This window comes from Macrosteles quadrilineatus, unplaced genomic scaffold (assembly GCF_028750875.1).
Source record: "Macrosteles quadrilineatus isolate MER2022 unplaced genomic scaffold, UCM_ALF_1.0 Scaffold_4__1_contigs__length_99947679, whole genome shotgun sequence".
Lineage (NCBI taxonomy): Eukaryota > Metazoa > Arthropoda > Insecta > Hemiptera > Cicadellidae > Macrosteles > Macrosteles quadrilineatus.
Window position 1 is genome coordinate 60,802,527 of NW_026542597.1, and position 20,613 is coordinate 60,823,139.

Consider the following 20,613-nt stretch of genomic DNA (forward strand, 5'->3'; position numbering starts at 1 on the left):
ATAACAAGTACGCAAACCCAACAGCTTAAAATATCACGTGAATCATACAATACAAAATGACATAGTCGAGTGTTGCATGAACATGGATGCAAATGTAAAAATTAATAAAAAATTTATCACGAAAATGTTCTATTAGACTTTCGATCACTATCATGAAGTTCAGCCGAAAAATCTTACGAATCTTTCCAATTCACAAAACTGCGTAAATCAGTTCATCAATCCCCGAGACTAGTCAACAACTTAGAGCTACGCAGCATTTGATTAGGAGATCGCTCGCGGGCAAACATTCTTGATTACTTACGGACAAACAAACCCCCCCCCCCCCCCCGTGATACTGACACTTCCACGGCTTATTGAGGATTATGATTCATCGGCCTTCGGCCAGTCGATCATGTGGCCTAACGCCTTTATTAGACCGGACTTAGGCTGGCCTAGCAGCGGGAAATGGGAAGAATGTTAGAGGGTGCGATATTTGGAAAAGGTTATTAGTGACGTAATTTATGAGGAACAGTCATTTTTGCCGGTGACAGTTGTAAGACAACTTGACTTGTGTGTGTGGTTAGATCGGTTTGGATAATGTTCAACATTAAATAACTCGTGCACAATAAAATAATACTAATACAACTCACAGCTGGGATTACTTTGCTACAACCATAGACTAATCGTTTTATCTCTGCTACAACCTTCACACGGCCTCTTAAATATTGACAATGAACTAAAATGCACTTTACGCTGCAGACACAATTTCGTTTAAGTAAACCAAATTATTGAAATTGTATTTTAAGTTTGTGTTCAATTAGATTTACACAACGTCTATAAATCAGAATGCGTATTAAGGGATAAATTTAATGAAGGACGAATTTTTAATGATAATATTGTTACTTGGTAATGTCAGCTGTATCTTTAACTACTCTTTTAAAACTGTCAAGAACAGCTGTGTCCACTTGCAATACATCTAGGATCGATCCGGCAATGATTCGACTACAATAATAAGGGATAACTGTTGTAAGATATGCCATTTGTAAGAAGTTAATAATCATTATGATACTTCGTAGTGCTGTGAATGGAGGATAGAGAAAAAGCTTGTTTGGCTTTTTTTGTGAATTTCTTTTACAACTGTAGAACTATAAATAGAAACTACTGTAGATTTCTTTTTCTTTTTACACTGATAAAAATTTGCAATCATTCATATGATGAAATTTTGCTGTTAACTTATAGACGACTAGCTGTTGTACCCGTGCTTTGCAACGGGAAGAGGACACAAAATAGAAAATTTTTGGTCTTTACATTTGTTGTATAAAATAGTTACACCCTGTTGGTAAACCTTATAACTTGTTAATGCTATTTAATACCACAGAACCAACTTGTGTATTTGAAACAGCTGACGAAACTATTTTATTCCTTTAAAATATGATTACTCATAGGGTAAACATGGGAAACTCCAGAGCCACTGAGGCGGAGCCCGAAAGGACTTTTGCGATAAGAGTGTGTCTATATATTAATTGGGAATGTGAGCTATCATCACACCAAATTTCAGCCTAATATAATATAATCCGACCAGTATTTTTCGCGTTTACTTGTCACAAACATACATACATACATACATACATCCAAACTTTCTCATTTATAATATTAGTAGGATAAAAGACATTATTATTTAGATAGTTTTAAATCCCTTACACAAATCGTGCCACAAATTGTTCCAAATCGAACCCCTACAATATTCCCACGACAAGTGTAAGGCGGGGAGATTTTTCTCGTGTCGCTGTTCCGATTTAAAAGACAAAAGCAATAATAATTCACGTAAGGCAATAAAGTACCGGGGATGTTATTGGGGGGAAGGGGGGGGGCAACACATGTTGTCGTTATTTACGGGTTGTCTGCGGGACGGACGATTATTGGGGCAAGTTGGGGGACATACATCACATTTGGCAAATGTGTAAACTGACGTTCGCATTAATTTAACAATGTTTCCGGCCACGATTATAATGTAAAATGCTAGTGATCATGTAAAAAGATTAATTGTATACTTTCCTTCACCTAAACACAGTAAGGAAATCGAAATTACTCTGAAGCAATACGCATTGATAACTTGCCAAGTGTATATTTTCCACTAATATTCCTAAAATCTCTATTTTCAGCTGAATTGAACAAATTTAGTCTAGTTGGACAGAAAATTAATAGGCAAGCACGTTTCTTTAAAAACCTTTTCTCAGCTCATGTGCATCGCAGGGAAAATCTATGCATACTGTTAGAGAGATATTTCCCTGTAGATGTGCAGAATCCCTCTATAAATTAAAATAGACTCAAAAATACAAAATAAATATATTTAATTTAAAATAAAATAAATTAACATGGGATTTATGGGTTACCAATAATATTGAAATCAATACCCTATCTGAGTAAACCAATTTTAGACAGCTAAAATAAAAACATAACACTTATTAAACAATGGTCAATGTTGACCGTCTGTTTGGTTGGCAACATAAATACCTTCTCCTTGACAAAAACAATTCCAACTGTACAGTAATATAAAAGAACAAAAAAATCATTTATACACTTTTAACTTCATTTACAAAAACATTTTTTTGTTTAATAAGTAAAAAACAATTAAATAAAATAACGTCTAACTTTTAGACAACTTTACACTCATAGAAAACATCAGTCATACATGTGCCCCTCATTGATAACATAAAAGATTATATAGTTTTGATCAATTGCTCATTCAGTTTAGTTTGGGTAAACATTTAGTGAAATTAAATAAACATTTTAAAGCATCAAACTCCGTAGGTGGGTTAATTTAACATAACCTAGTTATTTTATATAATAAAACTGGCTACAAAGATTATACTTTGGCGGTTATATAGTTCAATTTTATTTAGAAAATATTTAACGTTATTTTCATTTTGATTTTATTGTCTAATGAATTCTCACTCAAAATGTCAAGAAATGGTTACTAGTTGTTATGGAAATATTGAAAATAATCAACCCCACAGCTCGTGGAGACTCAAAAGCCCAACTGTACAGACATCAATACTCAACTGAAGTAAAGATCGAAGGACTGATCAAAATTCAGGAAACGTTTAAGCAGCTCTCATATACACCATCGATTTTTCGCCCGGCTACAGTACATCAACTTCTGCAGTGCCTGCTCGTTTGGATCAGCTGATTATTTCAGTTGATATCAGCTGATTTATATTTTTGTTTCAGGAGGCTTGCGGTCTAGAACGCCGGCGGGGATAGCAATGGAAATGTTTGAACAGCACCAAGGCACGCATATACTGCAGGTAAACAATTAAAAAATATTGTCTGAAAACACCTACAGAAAGTAAATAATACGTCTAATAACACTTGAAACATATATTTACACTTTATACTGTTAATTCATAAGACAATATGAAGTGTTGTTGACGAAGACATTTTACAATGTAATTTAATTTAAAAACATCAGAGCTAAAAAGGAGATTTGTAAAGTTACAATGATGACTTTCAGTTTTACTTCTCCATGGCAGTTGATAAATGTAGTCACTACTTTACTCCGTAATAGCCCGAAAAAAACAATACGTTGGTCTGCTTTAAATATTTATTTTACTTTAAAAACAAGTGTATGGGCAAAGACTCTTTATTTTGGCCTATTAAGCCATTTCCCGGAGTTTGACTGTTTCATTACGGGACACCCTGTATACTTCTGGTCAAGGGTATGGGTTGTTGGTTTTTGTCCTTATCCGTAGTAGATAAACGTCCCATCGTCAACTTGAAGCATAGGTAATTGTTTGTGTTTAATGTATGTAGTGCAAATAAAATACGTTTACTCACATATTTCAAATATCTATTATTTCAAACTATAGGTCATCCAGTGGTCGAAAACTCGACCAAAAATAGTCGTGCAAACGTCTCTATTTTCACGTCACGCTGTAAAAACATGTGATTGGAATTTCTTCCATTTGCTTTGATTTTCTGTTGATGTTTCGTTGTTATTTTGTCACCAGTATGGTAACCCCTTAAGGCCCGTGTTATTTTTTAAATTTTAATAAGTGTCTGTGCTTATTTTTGAGCCTAATTTAATATATACATTTCAAACTATTAGATACTGATTTATATATATACGTGATAATTAATAACACCAACCTTCACCGTTTATTTCTACGTGTAAACCTTTTCTTTTAATGACAATTCATCCCTTAAATCATGTCGATTCCCCTCAACGTTCACATAAAAGTAAAGGTGGAAAATTTAAGTATTTTAAAAAGACGAGAACGCCCCAATCCCAACTGACAGTCCATAAACACTACGAGAGGGTCCGAAAAGAATGTCTTTGGGGTAATTTGCTGGGGTTAGCGCCGCAGTTTTCTCAATTTGTGCGTCAGCTCCGGTAAAAAATGACTCCGCAGTTCTATCGCCAAGGTAGATTTTACTTGTTTAGAAAAACTAAACAGTCAATAAATCGTTATTAATTGCAATAGTTACACATTTTTATCTTACGGATGTTTCCATATAATAAATTGAGAAATAGTGCATTTGTTGATTCACCATACTTTAATGGACCCTGTGTATACAAAATAGTGCGAAAGAACTATGATGATTTTTTGAAAAGTTCATAAAAGATGTATAATATAATATTTATTTTATTTTTAAATTAGGGAGTGCCATAAGTCATCTTTTCTTTTATCAACCATGGACACATTACTGAATACAAATTAATGGAATATGTATTTTTTCCTATAAATTTGTATCAATAATGTAATAAATATTGTGCCATGTATTTTTCGCCCCCTGAACATAGAAACCGGAAATAATGTAATTATTATTCGCGGTGTTTTATACTACCAGAGGTCGTCCAGTGGTCGAAAACTCGATAAAAATATGTAATGTACAGATTTCTCTATATTCACCCCACGATGTAAATAAAACATGTGATTTGAATTTGTTTAATTTATTTTGATTTTCTGTTTATCTTTCATTGTTATTTCGTCACCAGCATCCCATAAGGCCCATGTTAATTTTTAAATTCATTGTGCTTGTTTTTTATTCAATTTTAATTTTTTTAAGGAATTCTGTACATGTGGAGGAAAATATATTTTTAACAGTATGCGTAGATTTTCCCTGCGATGCACACGAGCTGAGGAAAAAGGTTTTCAAGAAACGTGCTTTCCTATTAATACATAGGATAGTTAGTTTTCTGTTCCTCTTTTGTTTTCAGCAACAGCTGACACTGCTGACAGTATGTTTCTAATCCTGGATTGGTCTATGGCTATATTTGCTTCTCATATCAATACATCGTTAACTAACAGCTGTTTGGATGTTTCAGTACTTGGATGGGGTTCAGTTTGAACTGTCTCCAGAATGCAAGTTTCCCTACATTGTTAGACAACCTCTTAACAATAGTAGGAATCTACATCTGATTATTCATTGTACAGTATGAAATAAATGTAATATTAACTAACAGCTGTTTGGATGTTTCAGTCGCTGGATGGGTTCGCGTTCGCCCTAGCTGCAGATGGAAGGTTCCTTTACATCTCTGAGACTGTGTCTATTTACCTCGGCTTATCTCAGGTAAGAAACAACAAATAAAAAATGTAAAATATAGTTTAATGTATTACAATTTAATATAAACCTGTTTTAATGCTTAAGTAAATCACACTCTTTAAAAAGATTGGTTATTCGACACATTGGTCACCCAGCTGAGGAAGGCTCCAAAGTTTTATGACTGAAATGTCTGCTAAAAAATACAACGTCATATCAGATAAAACAGAAGATTAGGGAGTCAAAGAACAAAAACAAGATATGAAGACCAGTGCTGGGCAATGGGTGCAAGGTAGTATGTATGCATCTACGGAAAATAGAGGATTTCGGAAGATAATAGGTTAGTAGGTAATGCCATGTACAAAATAAAAGCGTACAATGGACTAATATGGACCAGACACACTGACCAGATCCTCCCTAAACATTAAGAGGCGAGAATTGATATAACTTATACTTAATTGACAAGCTCAACCTCGGACACTATCTTTTAATTGGCTGATTGAAATATTATTATTTTGTTTCTGTTGTTCGTTATGACATGTTGTAAGATTTCTATGTTTCGCTGTGTGTTTGTACTTACACTGTTCAAATATTTCCTTGAAGTTTAATGAGTTCAGATATAACATACCGCAAATCCCCCTTATACATTACACCTGGGTCTCCTACCTCCAAATTAAGTTTCACCTCATGAAAACGATCACAACAGGAACGAGCGACGGTAGCGAGTTGGAAATTTGTCAAAGAGAAAATGAAGTGATATAAAGTCACCGTGGTTGTATAAATGAATGGCGGATGAGACGATGTGCCTGATACATGCAGAGTGGAGATGGATGGTGGGATAAACTTGTGTATGCGACGCTGAGCCTCTGATACCATCATCCTTGTCACGCGTGCTCGCTAGCTCTGTGAGGGCTTCCTTCCCAAGTGTCACCCTTTCCTTATAGACCAAAGTAACCTTTACTTTGTAGCAATGAGTGTTTTGGGAGTCACACAAGGAGGTGTTTTGGGTCCGATTTTCTTTGTCATACGATTTTGTTTTGTTGTTTGATTGTGTGATGGTTTAGTCAGCTTTACAGTTATTTTCTTTTTGCAGATTTTTTCAGTTTGCCACATTCTTTTTGGTCTACAGTTTTTCAGTTAGTATAATAATTGTACACTGCGAATAAAATTGCTAATGAATAAACTAGAAACAACAACGGGAACGAATTGTCGTATTTAAACATAAGGAATACAACATCAATAATTTAATTTTTGTAATCACTTTTACTAAAAATAACGATTTTCCTTAGTAGAGGACAACATGTTCAAATTATAGTTGACCTATTATTTATCAATTTATATTACTTTTACGGCCGATTTTGTTTAGCTTATTATAAGTTTGGTTCAATTCAATGGATACATGTTTATGATACAGTATCTTCTATTCCACATGACAAAAAAACGGCATTCCTTCTTTCAGAAAATCCCTTTTTACTGAACCAACCACTTCCATTGACGGGGCGAGAAAGTGAGAAGTAGTGTATAAAACAATACAGGTTCAATGTAAGTTTAAATATTGATAGGTTGGCAGCAATGGGCACGGTTGGCGTGGTGGCGCGAACGACGGCCATGTTTGCGAGGGAATGCACCTCACGTCCGAACCGCTCCGTGCCCTGAGTGGTAATGCCACTACAATCAATAGTGAGCTTCCAACATGGCGGCTCTTGCCCGGGTATCCTCCCGTACCCGCGATTTTATTAGTCCGACAAATATGTTGCGCCCTTTATGATGCAGTAAAGAACTTTTATAAAACCCCCTTTAGGGTTGAGACTTAAAGAAATTTTGGTTCTGAAGAAAAATGAAAAAATAGATCAATCATACATATTTATGCTGATTAAGCGCTAGCAACAAATCCAACAATAATCCGCTTAAGATACAGTATGTATGTGCAAGTGGACAACAACATTTGGGACACAGAATAAGGTTTGAGGTGCACAATCCAATTGTCGCATAAGAAATAGAGATATGATTGAATTGTGCTGCATCGACAACGTGAAAAGATCTCCATCACCTGAAAGCCTGGAAGTTGGTTTAAATTTATTGCATATATGTCATAAGTCGGCAAAATTTGACCATTTTTACAACATTTGATGATGTTTTTGAGATTTTAAACCTCTCTGGTTTTCAAGTATTTTAAACATCTCCCAGTTATGATATTGCGATTTAGCTCACATATAAAGCTCCATCCTCATAAACGTCTTAATAGATCCTTATTACATACTTAAACGATTATTGTATAGTAGCTCATTGCTTGAATTCACTGTGAATCTTAAAATGCGGAGAAATTATGTCATTTCAGTTAACTATTCTGTCCATAAATTACACTTTTCGCATCCAGATAACATTGGAAAATATCGTCGCTTAACCGAGATCCTTTTGATTGGAAGCACTGTAAATGGGAAATATCATCATTCACGGCTTTACTAGAGTTGTATAATATTACTTATTATACATACTTATATTTTACGCATTGGATTATGATTCACTAGGCCCTTACACACTACACTCACTGTTCTTATAATAAACCAAACATGTTTAGCTATATAACTCGAAGCTCCAACTGTTATTGACGCAACGTTGCCCCATGTTATATTTATGAGGTCAGGTATCAGGCGTTAGCCTGTAAACATTGGTAGGCTTGCTGACACACGAATACAACGGTATAATATGTTTATTATTGCAGGTTGAGATGACGGGCAGCAGCGTGTTCGACTACGTGCATCATCAAGACCACAGCGAGATGGCCGAGCAGCTAGGCCTAGGGTTGGCCCAGGGACAAGGCCTAGCGTCCCCCAGTAGCGCGGCCAGCGAGGAGGGCACCAACAACACGGCCAGCACGGCGAACCCTGACGGTAGGCCTAGACATTGATCAGCTGCAAACAATTGGTGGTTCAATCTTCAAATCATGTGTCTAACGCGATTCAATTGGACATAAATTAATTGTCGAGGTCTTCGATAACCGACGCTTTGAAGTGGTGTTAATACTGACCAACGTATTGGATAAATTCCAGCTATCCTTTTAGTGGAGCAATGCCTGGAGGGTTGACTTCTAAGGGATACATTCATACTTGGCTTAAAATAACTACTTTGTATGGTCACCATTTCATCGAAAAGTATAAAGTTAAGTATAAAGATAACAATGCAACACAACACAATTGAGCTAACTGCAGATTAATGATTAAGGTTTAAAAAGGTTTACACGTTGATTTTTTTTGTCTAGCTAGGTTTAAACGTTGATGTATGAGAAATAGGTAAATTGACTGTAGCAGCAAACTACGTCTGAGGGTCAATTACATTCGCCAGATATTCTACACCTTTGACCACGGATAGAAGTTTAAAACTAGATATTGCATTCCAATTTCCTATGATGAGGTTAGCCAGTTTTCGAATAAAACGTAATTGAGTTGAGTCTCTGAAAGACTGTGCTGTCAGATTGCAGATTTCTGATGTGTAATTTAATAACATTTTATATAGTATGCATGCTCGACTCACAGTTGGTACGACTGCGTGACGTCACCGTGTCAGTGTCAGTGAAGGTCGGGACCAATCATCCGTGGTTCCGGACACCTGAGGCGAGCATCATCTTCACGCTTTGTTTAGTTTCTTTTCTCTTTCTTTATGGGCATTAAAATTATCTATAATGTAGCAAAAAGGTGTTTAAAACTTGACTCGGTTCATTTTGGGTTAATTCAAAATCAAATTAGAACTGGTATAGAGTGTACTATACTCAGGGTCTGTTCAGGGTTAAAATTAATTCTGCCTCAACCCTAGAGAGTGCCATCCTCTAGGATATTTCATTTAGATCCAACAATAAACTATAGTTAAGGTTAAGATCAATAAATTACCAAATCAGATTATATTGGCTATTTAACTATTTTAAAAACTGAAAAAAAATACCTAAACAATAATTAAATTGGTCCTTATCCAATTAAACTTTTAAAATTCTAGTGATATTATAGAGTAATGATTTTTAATATAACATATTTCCAACATGGGCTTAAGTTTAACAAAATAGAAATCTCGGTCGAAAAAAAAGTGAGGGTTGAAAATCCTAGCCTTTGTCCGTGTGATGAACTAAGTAAACGAACTGTTGTACATTATTTATCTGACTAAATGGGTTCCTAAAATTGTTTAAATTTATTTTAAGGCCCTACTCTGTTATAAATAGGTAAATAGTTGTTTCCCAGAGCTAAAAACTATTTACATACTATGGTTGAACTAGGTTGAGTTTTCGTTCCATTGAAATTGGGACCGATTAAGGTCAACTTAATATATTTTTTATTTGTTAGGCTAAAAAATTAATGTTAAAAAATTAAGTTCCAAATTAATAATTTTATCAATGTCAAACCAAAAGTACAACAACTATCAACCACGCAATAAATACATTTAAGTGAACTCGTAGAACAACTCAAAAATGTTGAATTCATTTTGCCACATTATTTATTCACTTTGCCCTTCTCAACTGGAAAAAATAATTTGTAGGAACACAAATTACAACATTTAATTATCTGCTGCCCTTATCAAGTTGGTATTCCCATTAGTTATAAGAACAAACCCATCTGGTGTAAATTATAAAGTCAGTTTAAAACGACTCCTGGCTTGATAGCAATTATTGTGTTATCTGCAGTCCTTATGATTTACGAAAGGGTCATTAAATCTTACCCCTCTAGGGCGCTATTCTACTGTAAGGGCTGCAAGTGTTTACGTTAGTTGGGCTTAATTGTATGAAACGTTTAAAGTTTTTTTTTTATCTTTCCACCTTTTAACACATTGTCATATATATTATTTAACATATATTATTGGTTTTGTGTCATAAATATATCTGTATTCATTTCAATTATGCTATATTTTGCCATTGCACAGAGTATATAGACTAATTTGTATGTAAAATGTGTCCAGCATTTGAAAATTTTGTTTTAATCGGTGAACGTATTTTCACAAGCATTGAATGGTAATATTTAGCTATAACTGATTCCCAAAATCGTACATGGATAGCTGTGTGGATATCGTGCTCATCAGTTCGCCTCTGTGTGGATATCGTGCTCATCAGTTCGCCTGGTAGCCAAAAAGTTGCCAGTTTGATTATGAGATGTCAAAACCTTTTTATGGTTTGACAAGATCCAACTGTCGGTAGGCGGTCATTGGTGTTTTTATTGGTCCTGGCAAGCATCTGATCAGTCAGTAATAAGGTTGTCATCTCGTTCATTGAACACTCATCTTTCCCTGAAATGCTACAAGGTGTGTTGGCATTGTGAAAAAATTAAAATCCATCTATAAAGTAGGTTACAACATTATACGTTTATAAAAACGTTTATCAAAATAGATGAATTGTTGTATATAAAACGGCTGTATGAAAAATATAATGATTTTATTTTCAATTTAAGCATAACTTAAAAAAATCCTCACCAAAACCCAAGAAAACATAAATAAAACAATATATACCTGCAAATACTTTTCAAATTCTCCATTGGCCTTGTTTATTCCTTTCAGATAACTCATGCAAGTATGGGAAACCATTTATAATTTTCAATCAAGAAGGTGGTGTCATGATTTTCAAACAGATTCAAACTAGGTATTTTACAGAGACATATGTTGTACCTGTTACTCATAGATATTTATAATTAATCTTCTGGTTAATGTTCCAGTATCCTCTCTAATGGCACTAAACGCTACGTCAACATACAAAGGATTAGAGAGAGCGTTCTGTGTTAGGATGAAGTCTACATTGACCAAACGAGGATGTCACTTCAAGTCATCAGGATATAGGGTTAGTATCTTATAAACTCCTTAAAATTTTACTTATAGTTATTGCAGATTTTTTTTGTAATTGTAGGGTATGTAAATATTCACAGTTTTCTCGATCTATTTGTACATCTTAGAATAAAAAAATTGTAGTAAGTATTTGTTCATACACAATCATTATCATCATTTGTAATAAATTTAGCAGCTCCAGTTTTGCAGGTTTGCAGAAGTTTTGCCAAGTTTCTAACGTTGTTCTGTCACACAAAGCTGACAATAATGTGATGTTAAATCTGACATTGCTTAGTTATTTATTTGTAAAAATCTAATTTAAAATTTAAAATTGCATGTACAAATTTTATTGAAGTGCATGTGTATTTTTGCTTGCCTGTGTTTGGGGGTTTTCCACAGCAATTTTACGTCTCTGTATGTCCACCTGAAAACAGACGCCTATGTCACCAGGTCACATGAAACCATAGAAATTATTTAGCTGATATTATCAGGACCGTTTTTTTTTTTTTTTTTTTTTTTAAATAAGAGGTTTTAAGTTTGTTGGTGGATAGGGGTGCAATCATTTCTTGGGCCCAAAGCGCATCACGTGCAAACCACTGGTCTGGGTATTATATGAACTTTCTGAGTGTCTAAAATTAGTACATTTTTTTACCTGATCCCTTTGTAACCCCACCTGTGCTAGTTTTTCTATGCTGTTTAATGAATGGTAACATAAATATGCTGAGGCTAATCATTAATTCATATGCCTGTAATTTATGAGCTGTTTAACCAAAAAAAAAAAAGAATAATCAATGTAAATTAGCGAAGCCCACATTAAATTTTAGAAACAAAAAATAACTATGAGCCCTTAACACTTGAAATATATTCAAATATGTTGTATATCAACACCTATTCAAACTACGAGATTTTACCATTTCAAAGTTTGATGATATACGTAACAAGTTCACTACTCAGTCAAAACTGCCTCAAGTAACTAATAATAGAGTGGCTAATCCACTAAATTAACAAATGATTAGATCTTTACTGCACACTTTATTACCAAGACAATGAGCGTAAAGGGGATAGAAGTTTGTGGTGAACAATAACGAAACTGTGAAACTGCCTTCTTAAGACGTGTTGACGAGTGGAAATAGCCTCGCTCTTGCAGAGGGAAAGAAAATAGGGTTTAGAAGTAATCTAGAAAGGGTTGGGGAAGCTATAAGGGTCCTTATATGGGCTTAATTGGCTTAGTGGCTACACCGCTATGACTATGAACTGATGAGTTGATGAGGGACTTACAGGGTGTCTCATAAGATCTAACTTACCAATTTACTAAGATTCATTCATTCGCCTAAAATATGGTAGTTTAAATCTTTAACCGTCTAATTTTGCTTTTGTAAAATAAAATTCCTCTATTTAGAATTCATGAACCTGATCTAAAATATTTTTATGATTTAAGTTATGCATTTAAAAGTTAATTTTTGTCTTTGTAAATATGGATAACACTAGCAGAGTACTCGTCCTTAGTACGGGGTTGGCGTATAAGTATAAAATTCGTATTGCAGTTAAACTGGTGCTTTGCGTTTGCAATGGAAGAGGACACGTTTTAAGAAAATTTGGTTTACAATATATTTATAGTATAGCAAGCCATAATGTTCTACCACTGCACTTAAACAATAGAAAAAGTAATGTTTTCACAGCGTTTTGGTGCTGCTTGGTTCAAATTAGCTATTGTCGCGAATAGAAAAAAATTAATAGTGCTGCACCCAGTTGGTACACCTTATAACCTTAATGCTATCTAATACCATATAACCAACTTGTGTAGTTGAAAAAGCTGGCAAAATTCTTTATTCCTTTTAAATATAAGATTAACATAAGGTTAACAATAAGGCTAACTCATGAGGTTAACATGGAAAACTCCAGAGCCACTGGGGTGGAGCCCAAAAAGATTTTTGAGATAAGAATATGTAGGCCTATATATGTTAATCGGGAATGTGAGCTATCATCATAGCAAATTTTAACCCAATCCAACCAATAGTTAATACTTGATTGAACCTCAAACAAACTAACACACAAACTTTCACATGCATTACTTTAGAAAATAGCAGAATTGTACATTAGTACCGTATTATTTGAAAGTACAGTACTATATTGCACCATATATTATAGGGTACCAAAACACTATGCTTGAGAGAAAGGGATGTCTGTGACAATTCAATGCATCATATGGGTCAAAAATTTTAATTCCTGATTAACATCTGTTCAGTCATGTCCTCTTAATCACATAATCATGACAGTATGAATCTTTTTGACAGTATGAATCCTCGGTGAATATTGTTAGTTGGATAGGAATGGAAAGTAATTGAAAGCTTCCGATGATTTGAAACTTGGCCCAACTTTACTGCCATTGATCATTGGGATTATAATAATATCCTGGCTAAAGACCTAAGCTAATCTCAACCAGTAACAAAACTACCAAAAGTCATCTCACTCCATTGTTTACTTACCTTGCATTCATATTAAGCTTAGAAAACGCACAGGCCTTTAGTTCGCATGATGTTCATTTTGTGGGCTCGAGAGATGATTGTGTCCCTCTCCACCTACCTTGGGGGAATTTCTCTCTTCCTGCACCCTTAAGCCTGGGCCCATCATTGAAGCGGCCCTGAATATACACCCGATTATGTGTTCCTCCTTAAGTAAATAATAAAGTAACCTATTGATTATTGAACAATCAATAGGTTAGATTGTTGATTGATAGATAATCAGACTAACTATTTCGCTCTGCGTAGGTGGTACTACTGCTGTGCAGACTGAGGCCGCAGTACACATTCTCACATAGTCGCAAGAGTGCGCCTCCGCTCATGGGGATGGTGTCCCTCGCCATCGCTCTCCCACCACCGAGTGTCCACGAGATAAGACTGGAGTCTGACATGTTTGTTACTAGAATCAACTTTGACTTCCGGATAGCCCACTGCGAACCCAGGTAATGTATTAAAAGCTTTTGGATATGTACTGTTCAGTAATTAATTATTAGTGGGCCTTCATAAATGGTGATTTTTATCTTATTTATTCATTCCAACAGTAGGGTCATTCGTAATATCCTTGCTATCAACATTGCAGTTGGTAACAATCTTAACGTTATTTTTCTCTGACAGAGTGGCCGACCTGCTAGACTACACAGCTGAGGAGATCACGGGGATGAACCTCTACACCCTGTGCCATGGGGAGGATGCCAACAAACTGAGGAAGAGCCATATAGACTGTGAGTTATCAATGACGAATAATCTCTATGGAGAATCTTGATTAAATAAAATTAGTAAATAATGGAAATAATGGAGTGTTGTAATTAAAAATCTCATAATTTAAATTTACGAGGTAATTAGAAACCACTTTTGGTTAAAGCATAATTATAACTATAATTTAAAAGCATTTTACCAACTCTGTCGAATCACAGTCCAAAAACAATTAAATAAAATTTGATTTTTGTATTAAAGATTTACCTAAGCCCCTAAACATAAGATTTACTAACCGACTCCTCACATACTTATTTAAAACTGATTTTCCCCCAACTATCAAGTTCATGTTGTTTTCAATTTAGAGATAATATTTATAACCCAAGTTGGGCTCAAGTGTAGGACAATATTATTATGTTCTGTTTGTATACTGAACACTTATCGTATCCATACCTGATGCACCACTTTCCACCATCCTCAACTGTAAACTGAATCCTATAATGTTCATTGTATTACACCACCAAGATTATTTTCAATTTAGATAACAAGTTGTTGTATCTGTTCCAGTGATCAATAAAGGCCAAGTTCTAACTCACTATTACCGAGTGATGAACAAGAATGGAGGTTACACCTGGATGCAGACTTGTGCAACTGTCGTCTGCAACTCAAAAAACGCAGAGGAACAAAACATCATCTGTGTCAACTATGTTGTTAGGTGAGCAGTTTATGCTTTACTTTTTTTATTGGATGAATTTTAGCTTGTGGTAAGTAAATACGCATAAGGTTTGCAGAATCTAGTTTCTGCACAAAATTGTTGCCATCCTCATTCTATAAAAGGAAATACACTTGTTCATCATTAGAATAGAATCTTTTTTTAGTTCAGTGTATTTATCTTACACTTCAACCTGAAGATAGCAACACTATTGTGTTGAAACCAGTTGCAGATTGCTACCTGTGGATTTCCATAGGAATAAGTATTTCACCCCTATTTAATAGCCATCAACATAATCCGGAGTCATCTATAGTAGAGATCAAGAGATCTGTCTATTTTAGTGGCGAGAGGAATTAGTATGTACTAAAGAACACTTCCCCACCAACTCTTTTCTTATTTTGTATAGTAATCGAAAGAGAGTTAATTGCAATTGGATTCATTTGTTATTACATAACTAGCATCTAGGGGTGAGACTCCTGTTGTCGTTGGAAGCCTTTTCCTTCGTCTTTCCAACACACCATTCCAATTGACTCGATCTATACCTTCAAGTATATTGTCTGGTCTTATGTTTCTTTCAAATGACTTTTGATCATACCTCTGTTTTCAAATTTAAAGATTTTATCTAATGTTGCAGTGGGAAGGAGTACAAGAACATGATCATGGACTGTTGTCAGCTAGAAGAGAACATTGCTCAGAGAGGAGTCAAAAGAGAGGAGGCGGGAGGGAACGACCCAGAGAATGGCTCTCCAGATGCTGACAAAGGAGGTGAGGGAATACTCAGATAACTTAACCCTTAACTAAATATAAGTAGGCTACTCAACCTAACTGTACACATCTCATCATTGTTGTGAAAGCTGAAACATATTTTTTATCTTTTTTTTTGGTTCAGCAAACCTATGATCTCACAGATCAATCTGAGGATAGCAACACTATAACAAAATATTTTTTGTGAACATCATTGAAATAGGACAAGTTATGATTACTAAGCCATTGCTGCTGCCAACTACTATACTACATACATTTTACAATTCTAAAAAGGGAACAACATCAAGGCAAAATTATATTGTGAAACTTGTCGACAGCCTCTTCAAGAATTTAAATCGTCTCATTTTTGAAAGCTGTTAGTCATGTCAAATCTCAATTGTTGGAAATTTAAGTGGCTTCTCTTGATATTATTTTCATCACTTGTTTAGTTTAAACAGTACCCAAAGGTTACTAAAACAGTTAGTTCTCCTCGTATTATTCATGAGATTACCTAAAGATACATTTAGAATGTGTGTATCTTGTCAATGAATATAATGACTAAACATTAAAAACTATTTCTTGTTTTCAACAAGGTTTTCAGATTAAGAAATTTTGCCAAAAAATTCAATCGATATCCCTACAAAAATGATGATATTTATGTTACTTCAGAGGTGGAAATGAGGTATGTTCAGTTTCAAAGAGCTTTGTATTTGCAGATGGCCGCAACAGTGGAGCGTCCCGCAACCATGACCACCACCTCAGTCCGCCGGATCTGGAGGACTCATCAGAAGGATCCGGAGACCCTCAGAGAGGTAGAGGACACCTGGAGCATGCGTCTCAGCTACAGGCTCCAGACCGCACCCAGGTATGTGACTGTGGATTGGATAAGATGTATATAATGCTGATGCCGACTAAGGATAATTGAATGAATGATGTGACAGCATTGTTACCGACTAAAAGCAGCTGGTTCTTGAGTCAGGGCCATTTTATAGACTTAATTATCAAGGATAGCTGTATCAGATTTTCCCAGGATTGAAGAAGCCATCTTCTGATTTAAAAACTAGCCCTGTAAGATGTTGTATTGTTCAGTATTTAGAGACCAAGTGAAATTACAGACAGCTATATTCAAGAGTAGATATTATCACTTCTTTATTTTAACTTGAATGATATTCTTTTAAAGGTGTATTGAAGCACAGAATAAAGCCCGTTTTTTAATTGTTGTTCAGTATTATAACAACATATAATCCATCACCCAGAGATTACAAAATAAACTCTGCAACTCCAGAGATTAATGTGTGTTCGGATTGACAATGTGATTTATTGCTATAGTAAATGTTTGTATACATACTGTATTACCATTTCTCCCCCTCCCCCAAACAACCCTAGTTCCTCAACTGAAAATCAAAGCTGAACCAGTTTATTAAAATGGAAATATTTGATATGGAAATTTTAAAAATGAATAAAATAAATATGTTGAAATTAAAACACTTATTGGAAATTTGTAACAATATATTAGTTTGTAGGTACCTATCAGAGTTTATGAGGATTTATGAAAACAAAATTTTATTTGCATTTTCAGGTTTTGACTGCTAGACCACCAAAAAAAACAGAAGAAATTCAGCAGAGGGGCCAGAAGAGAAAATTGTCTGGAACACAAAGAGAAGACGAGAGCAGCTGTTGCAGCTCCGAGGATGAGGAAAGGCTGAGGAAGCGTTACCCGGTGCTGAGTCCAGCATCATCTTCATGTCACTCAGTCCCCGTGGGAAGTCCCAAGCCAACCATGGAGGAGAGCGACACAGGTGGAACCTCTGTCAAAGACTTGGAACACGCCATGTCCAAACATCTACCTGTGGCGCTAGACAAAACACCAACAGACTTCAGCACCGACACTCTTCTGAAGCAGCAGCAGAAGAGTACGATCCAGTGGATAGGAGCATTGCCTCAGCACGCTCAACCCGGGGCTCCTCTCCCTGCGTCAGCACTGCTAAGACAGCTGTACGCAAACAGAGAGAGTGTGATACGCGCCAACGTCCACGCAGGCAGGACAGGGACGGCGGGCAGTTACTATACCGGAGACATGGGACCCCTCCCGACACCTCCTGGTAGCGAGGGGTCCTACGGAGATCAGTTTGTCCTCTCGCACAACCAGAAATCCGGAGACACTTTTGGAGGACTCGTCTCGTCCTACTCGGCCCCCGGCAGTTACACAGTGGACTACCACTCCGCCATGACACCTCCGTCGTCTGTATCTCCACGAGACAAGCACCAACAAGTGCACAACACGTTTGACAACCCTTCCTACACTGATGTTCTGCGGCACCAGTACAACCTACCCCTCGGTGCCGACAGTCCGGCGCAACCCCTACCCCTCAAGCCCCAGCCCTACCCCGTACACCCCACTGCCATCGACTACGCTACCTCAGGCCTCGATCAGTCGCAGTTCTATCACTCCGCGGGCTTCCATCTCTACCACCCTAACAAAACTGCCAACGCTTCTCCCGCTGTTTATCCAGAGACGCTAAAAAATAGTGCTAATTGGTACTCGACGCCGTCATAGTACGATTTGTTGTTTAAGCGGTTCTTTTGTTAAAAGTGTATACTATTGTGAGCGAATGTAGAAAGATTTGTAAATTATTAGTCTTAATGTATATAGAAGTGGATCGAAAAAGCGATACGGAAATACAGGAAACTTTATTCTACCGTGATTGAATATTAGAAAGTAATTAATTTTACTCAAGTAGTTCTGAGAACAGAACATAGAAGGATGATACTAATGACTTGTCATCTAGCTTTAAAAACAAAAGAGAACATTATTTTTAGTTGCGCATTTAACTTATTCTATGCTCATATAGCTTTAAGGAAGTATTTATTTTGTTTTGAATCAACCAAGGGTTGCATACCGAAATAGACTTAGATTTAACTGGCATAAGAAGTTTTTAGAAAAATTCATTGCGTTTAAAAGAAACAAGAATAAACCAGAAGACTAGTGATTTCACTCCTGGTCGGAAGATTGTGATATTCTCTTCTGTTTTTAAAAATTATTGTATAATGTAATGATACCAACAGTATTATGTACAGATGTGTAAAATTGTCCACCTATAAAACCACGAGCTTTATCTATTCGATCAATATTTTATGGTGCTTTCATGTGTTTTATGCTGCAGTTTTTTAATATTTTTTAAATAATTCGTTATAAAGTCTTGTATTAATGTAGTAATGTATTTACATTGTAAAATTTATTGTTTTGTCGAATATTCATGTTGATAGGGCTGAATGAAACATACCATAACTAAATTGTGTGAGGGCCATTGTCAATTTTAGGACCTTTGCACACTACACTGACTGAATTAAAAAATTAACTGCCTGTTTAAGGAGAATCTTTTATTCATCAAACAATGTGTCCCTGATCATACATTTTTTTAATGTTCTATGTAGTTTTATGTCATTGTCAGTTGATTGTTTAGGGCAATGTATTAAGCTTATTTATTTTGAAACTTATAATTTATTTTCTATAAAATGTAACTAGCATTAGCCTACATTGAAAGCGAAATACTTGTGAATAATTTAACAGGGCCCCAAAAGAGTTTAAATTTTGACACCATTGAGGCTATAATATCCTTTGAGATCGAACTCTGTGACTTATTTTGGATACACATTTACTTCAATTTATAGAATTTTTAAGTTTTTGTACGAATTATTTTGACTCACAACTTCAACACTTTTCCAAATTTTCTGATACAGTGTAGTAGGAGATTATTTTTTACAACCAAATGTTGTACCTCGCAGAACAATAAATAATTTTAAAAATCTAACCAAATTTTTGACAAATTATTACAACAAAATGTTTTTAAGGAATATAGGTGTCATAAGGCAAAGTAAAAAAATAGGTGTGTTGGAATGGAAAAAATCAAGGTTCATTTAAAAACAACTGTGCAAACGTCCGTAATTGCAAACCTGAGGTATAACTGCAGCTCTCTATGTAGTTGAGGCATGTAGTAAAATACATTCCGATATGATTTCATGTGTTCTGTAAATAAATTAAAATATGTAAAAAGTTTTGTTTACGTATAAGTTAAACTTGTGATCATTATTCATTTTGTGACAGTACTTCACAAAACTAAATGGCGAAGCCAAAGTTTTATTATTTTGTTAGGTTCTTTGTTAAATCAACATGTTTAAACTTTTAAATATTTAAATTTAGGTTAGTTATTTATGCATGTATATTACACCGATGTATATGCATAAACAACAAAATCATTGTTGTACTTCTAAAGCATCTTTTGTTCAGTTTGATTTAGAGCTGTTTGTTATTATTAGTTTCTAGAAGAATCATCGTTTAGCTCAAAACTTGTGCAATAGGTAGTTCCCTCAATGTTTTCATATTGTGTTTGTAGGTTATTTGTTCATATCATTATAATAATTGTTAATTGAACCTAAATAAATGTTTTTTTGACCTTAATAAACTACCCTCCAGTTACTTGAGCAATGTTCTTGTTTCATTGATACGCTTTACCTATTTTTGCAGATGACCTTCTGTTCTATTTCTAATCCAAGAATATTAAACACACATCTTGTTTCAACAAACTCTATTTCAAAACTAAACCAATGTTTACAAAAATCATCTATCAACAA

General features: G+C 35.2%; 1 protein-coding gene across 3 annotated transcripts in view; it reads left to right on the top strand.

Moving 5' to 3' along the window:
• Positions 1–20,372, top strand: part of LOC128992058 (protein trachealess-like) — a 211,461-nt gene extending 191,089 nt beyond the window's left edge. For all 3 annotated transcript variants that reach the window (XM_054415439.1, XM_054415440.1, XM_054415441.1), the window contains 10 exons: positions 3,211–3,287; positions 5,464–5,553; positions 8,246–8,414; positions 11,208–11,329; positions 14,082–14,275; positions 14,448–14,554; positions 15,093–15,240; positions 15,872–16,002; positions 16,698–16,846; positions 17,561–20,372. In XM_054415439.1, coding sequence (XP_054271414.1) covers positions 3,211–3,287; positions 5,464–5,553; positions 8,246–8,414; positions 11,208–11,329; positions 14,082–14,275; positions 14,448–14,554; positions 15,093–15,240; positions 15,872–16,002; positions 16,698–16,846; positions 17,561–18,538 — 2,165 coding nt within the window. In that variant the 3' untranslated portion in view covers positions 18,539–20,372. The remainder of the gene's footprint in view (positions 1–3,210; positions 3,288–5,463; positions 5,554–8,245; positions 8,415–11,207; positions 11,330–14,081; positions 14,276–14,447; positions 14,555–15,092; positions 15,241–15,871; positions 16,003–16,697; positions 16,847–17,560) is intronic.
• Positions 20,373–20,613: the final 241 nt, after the last annotated feature.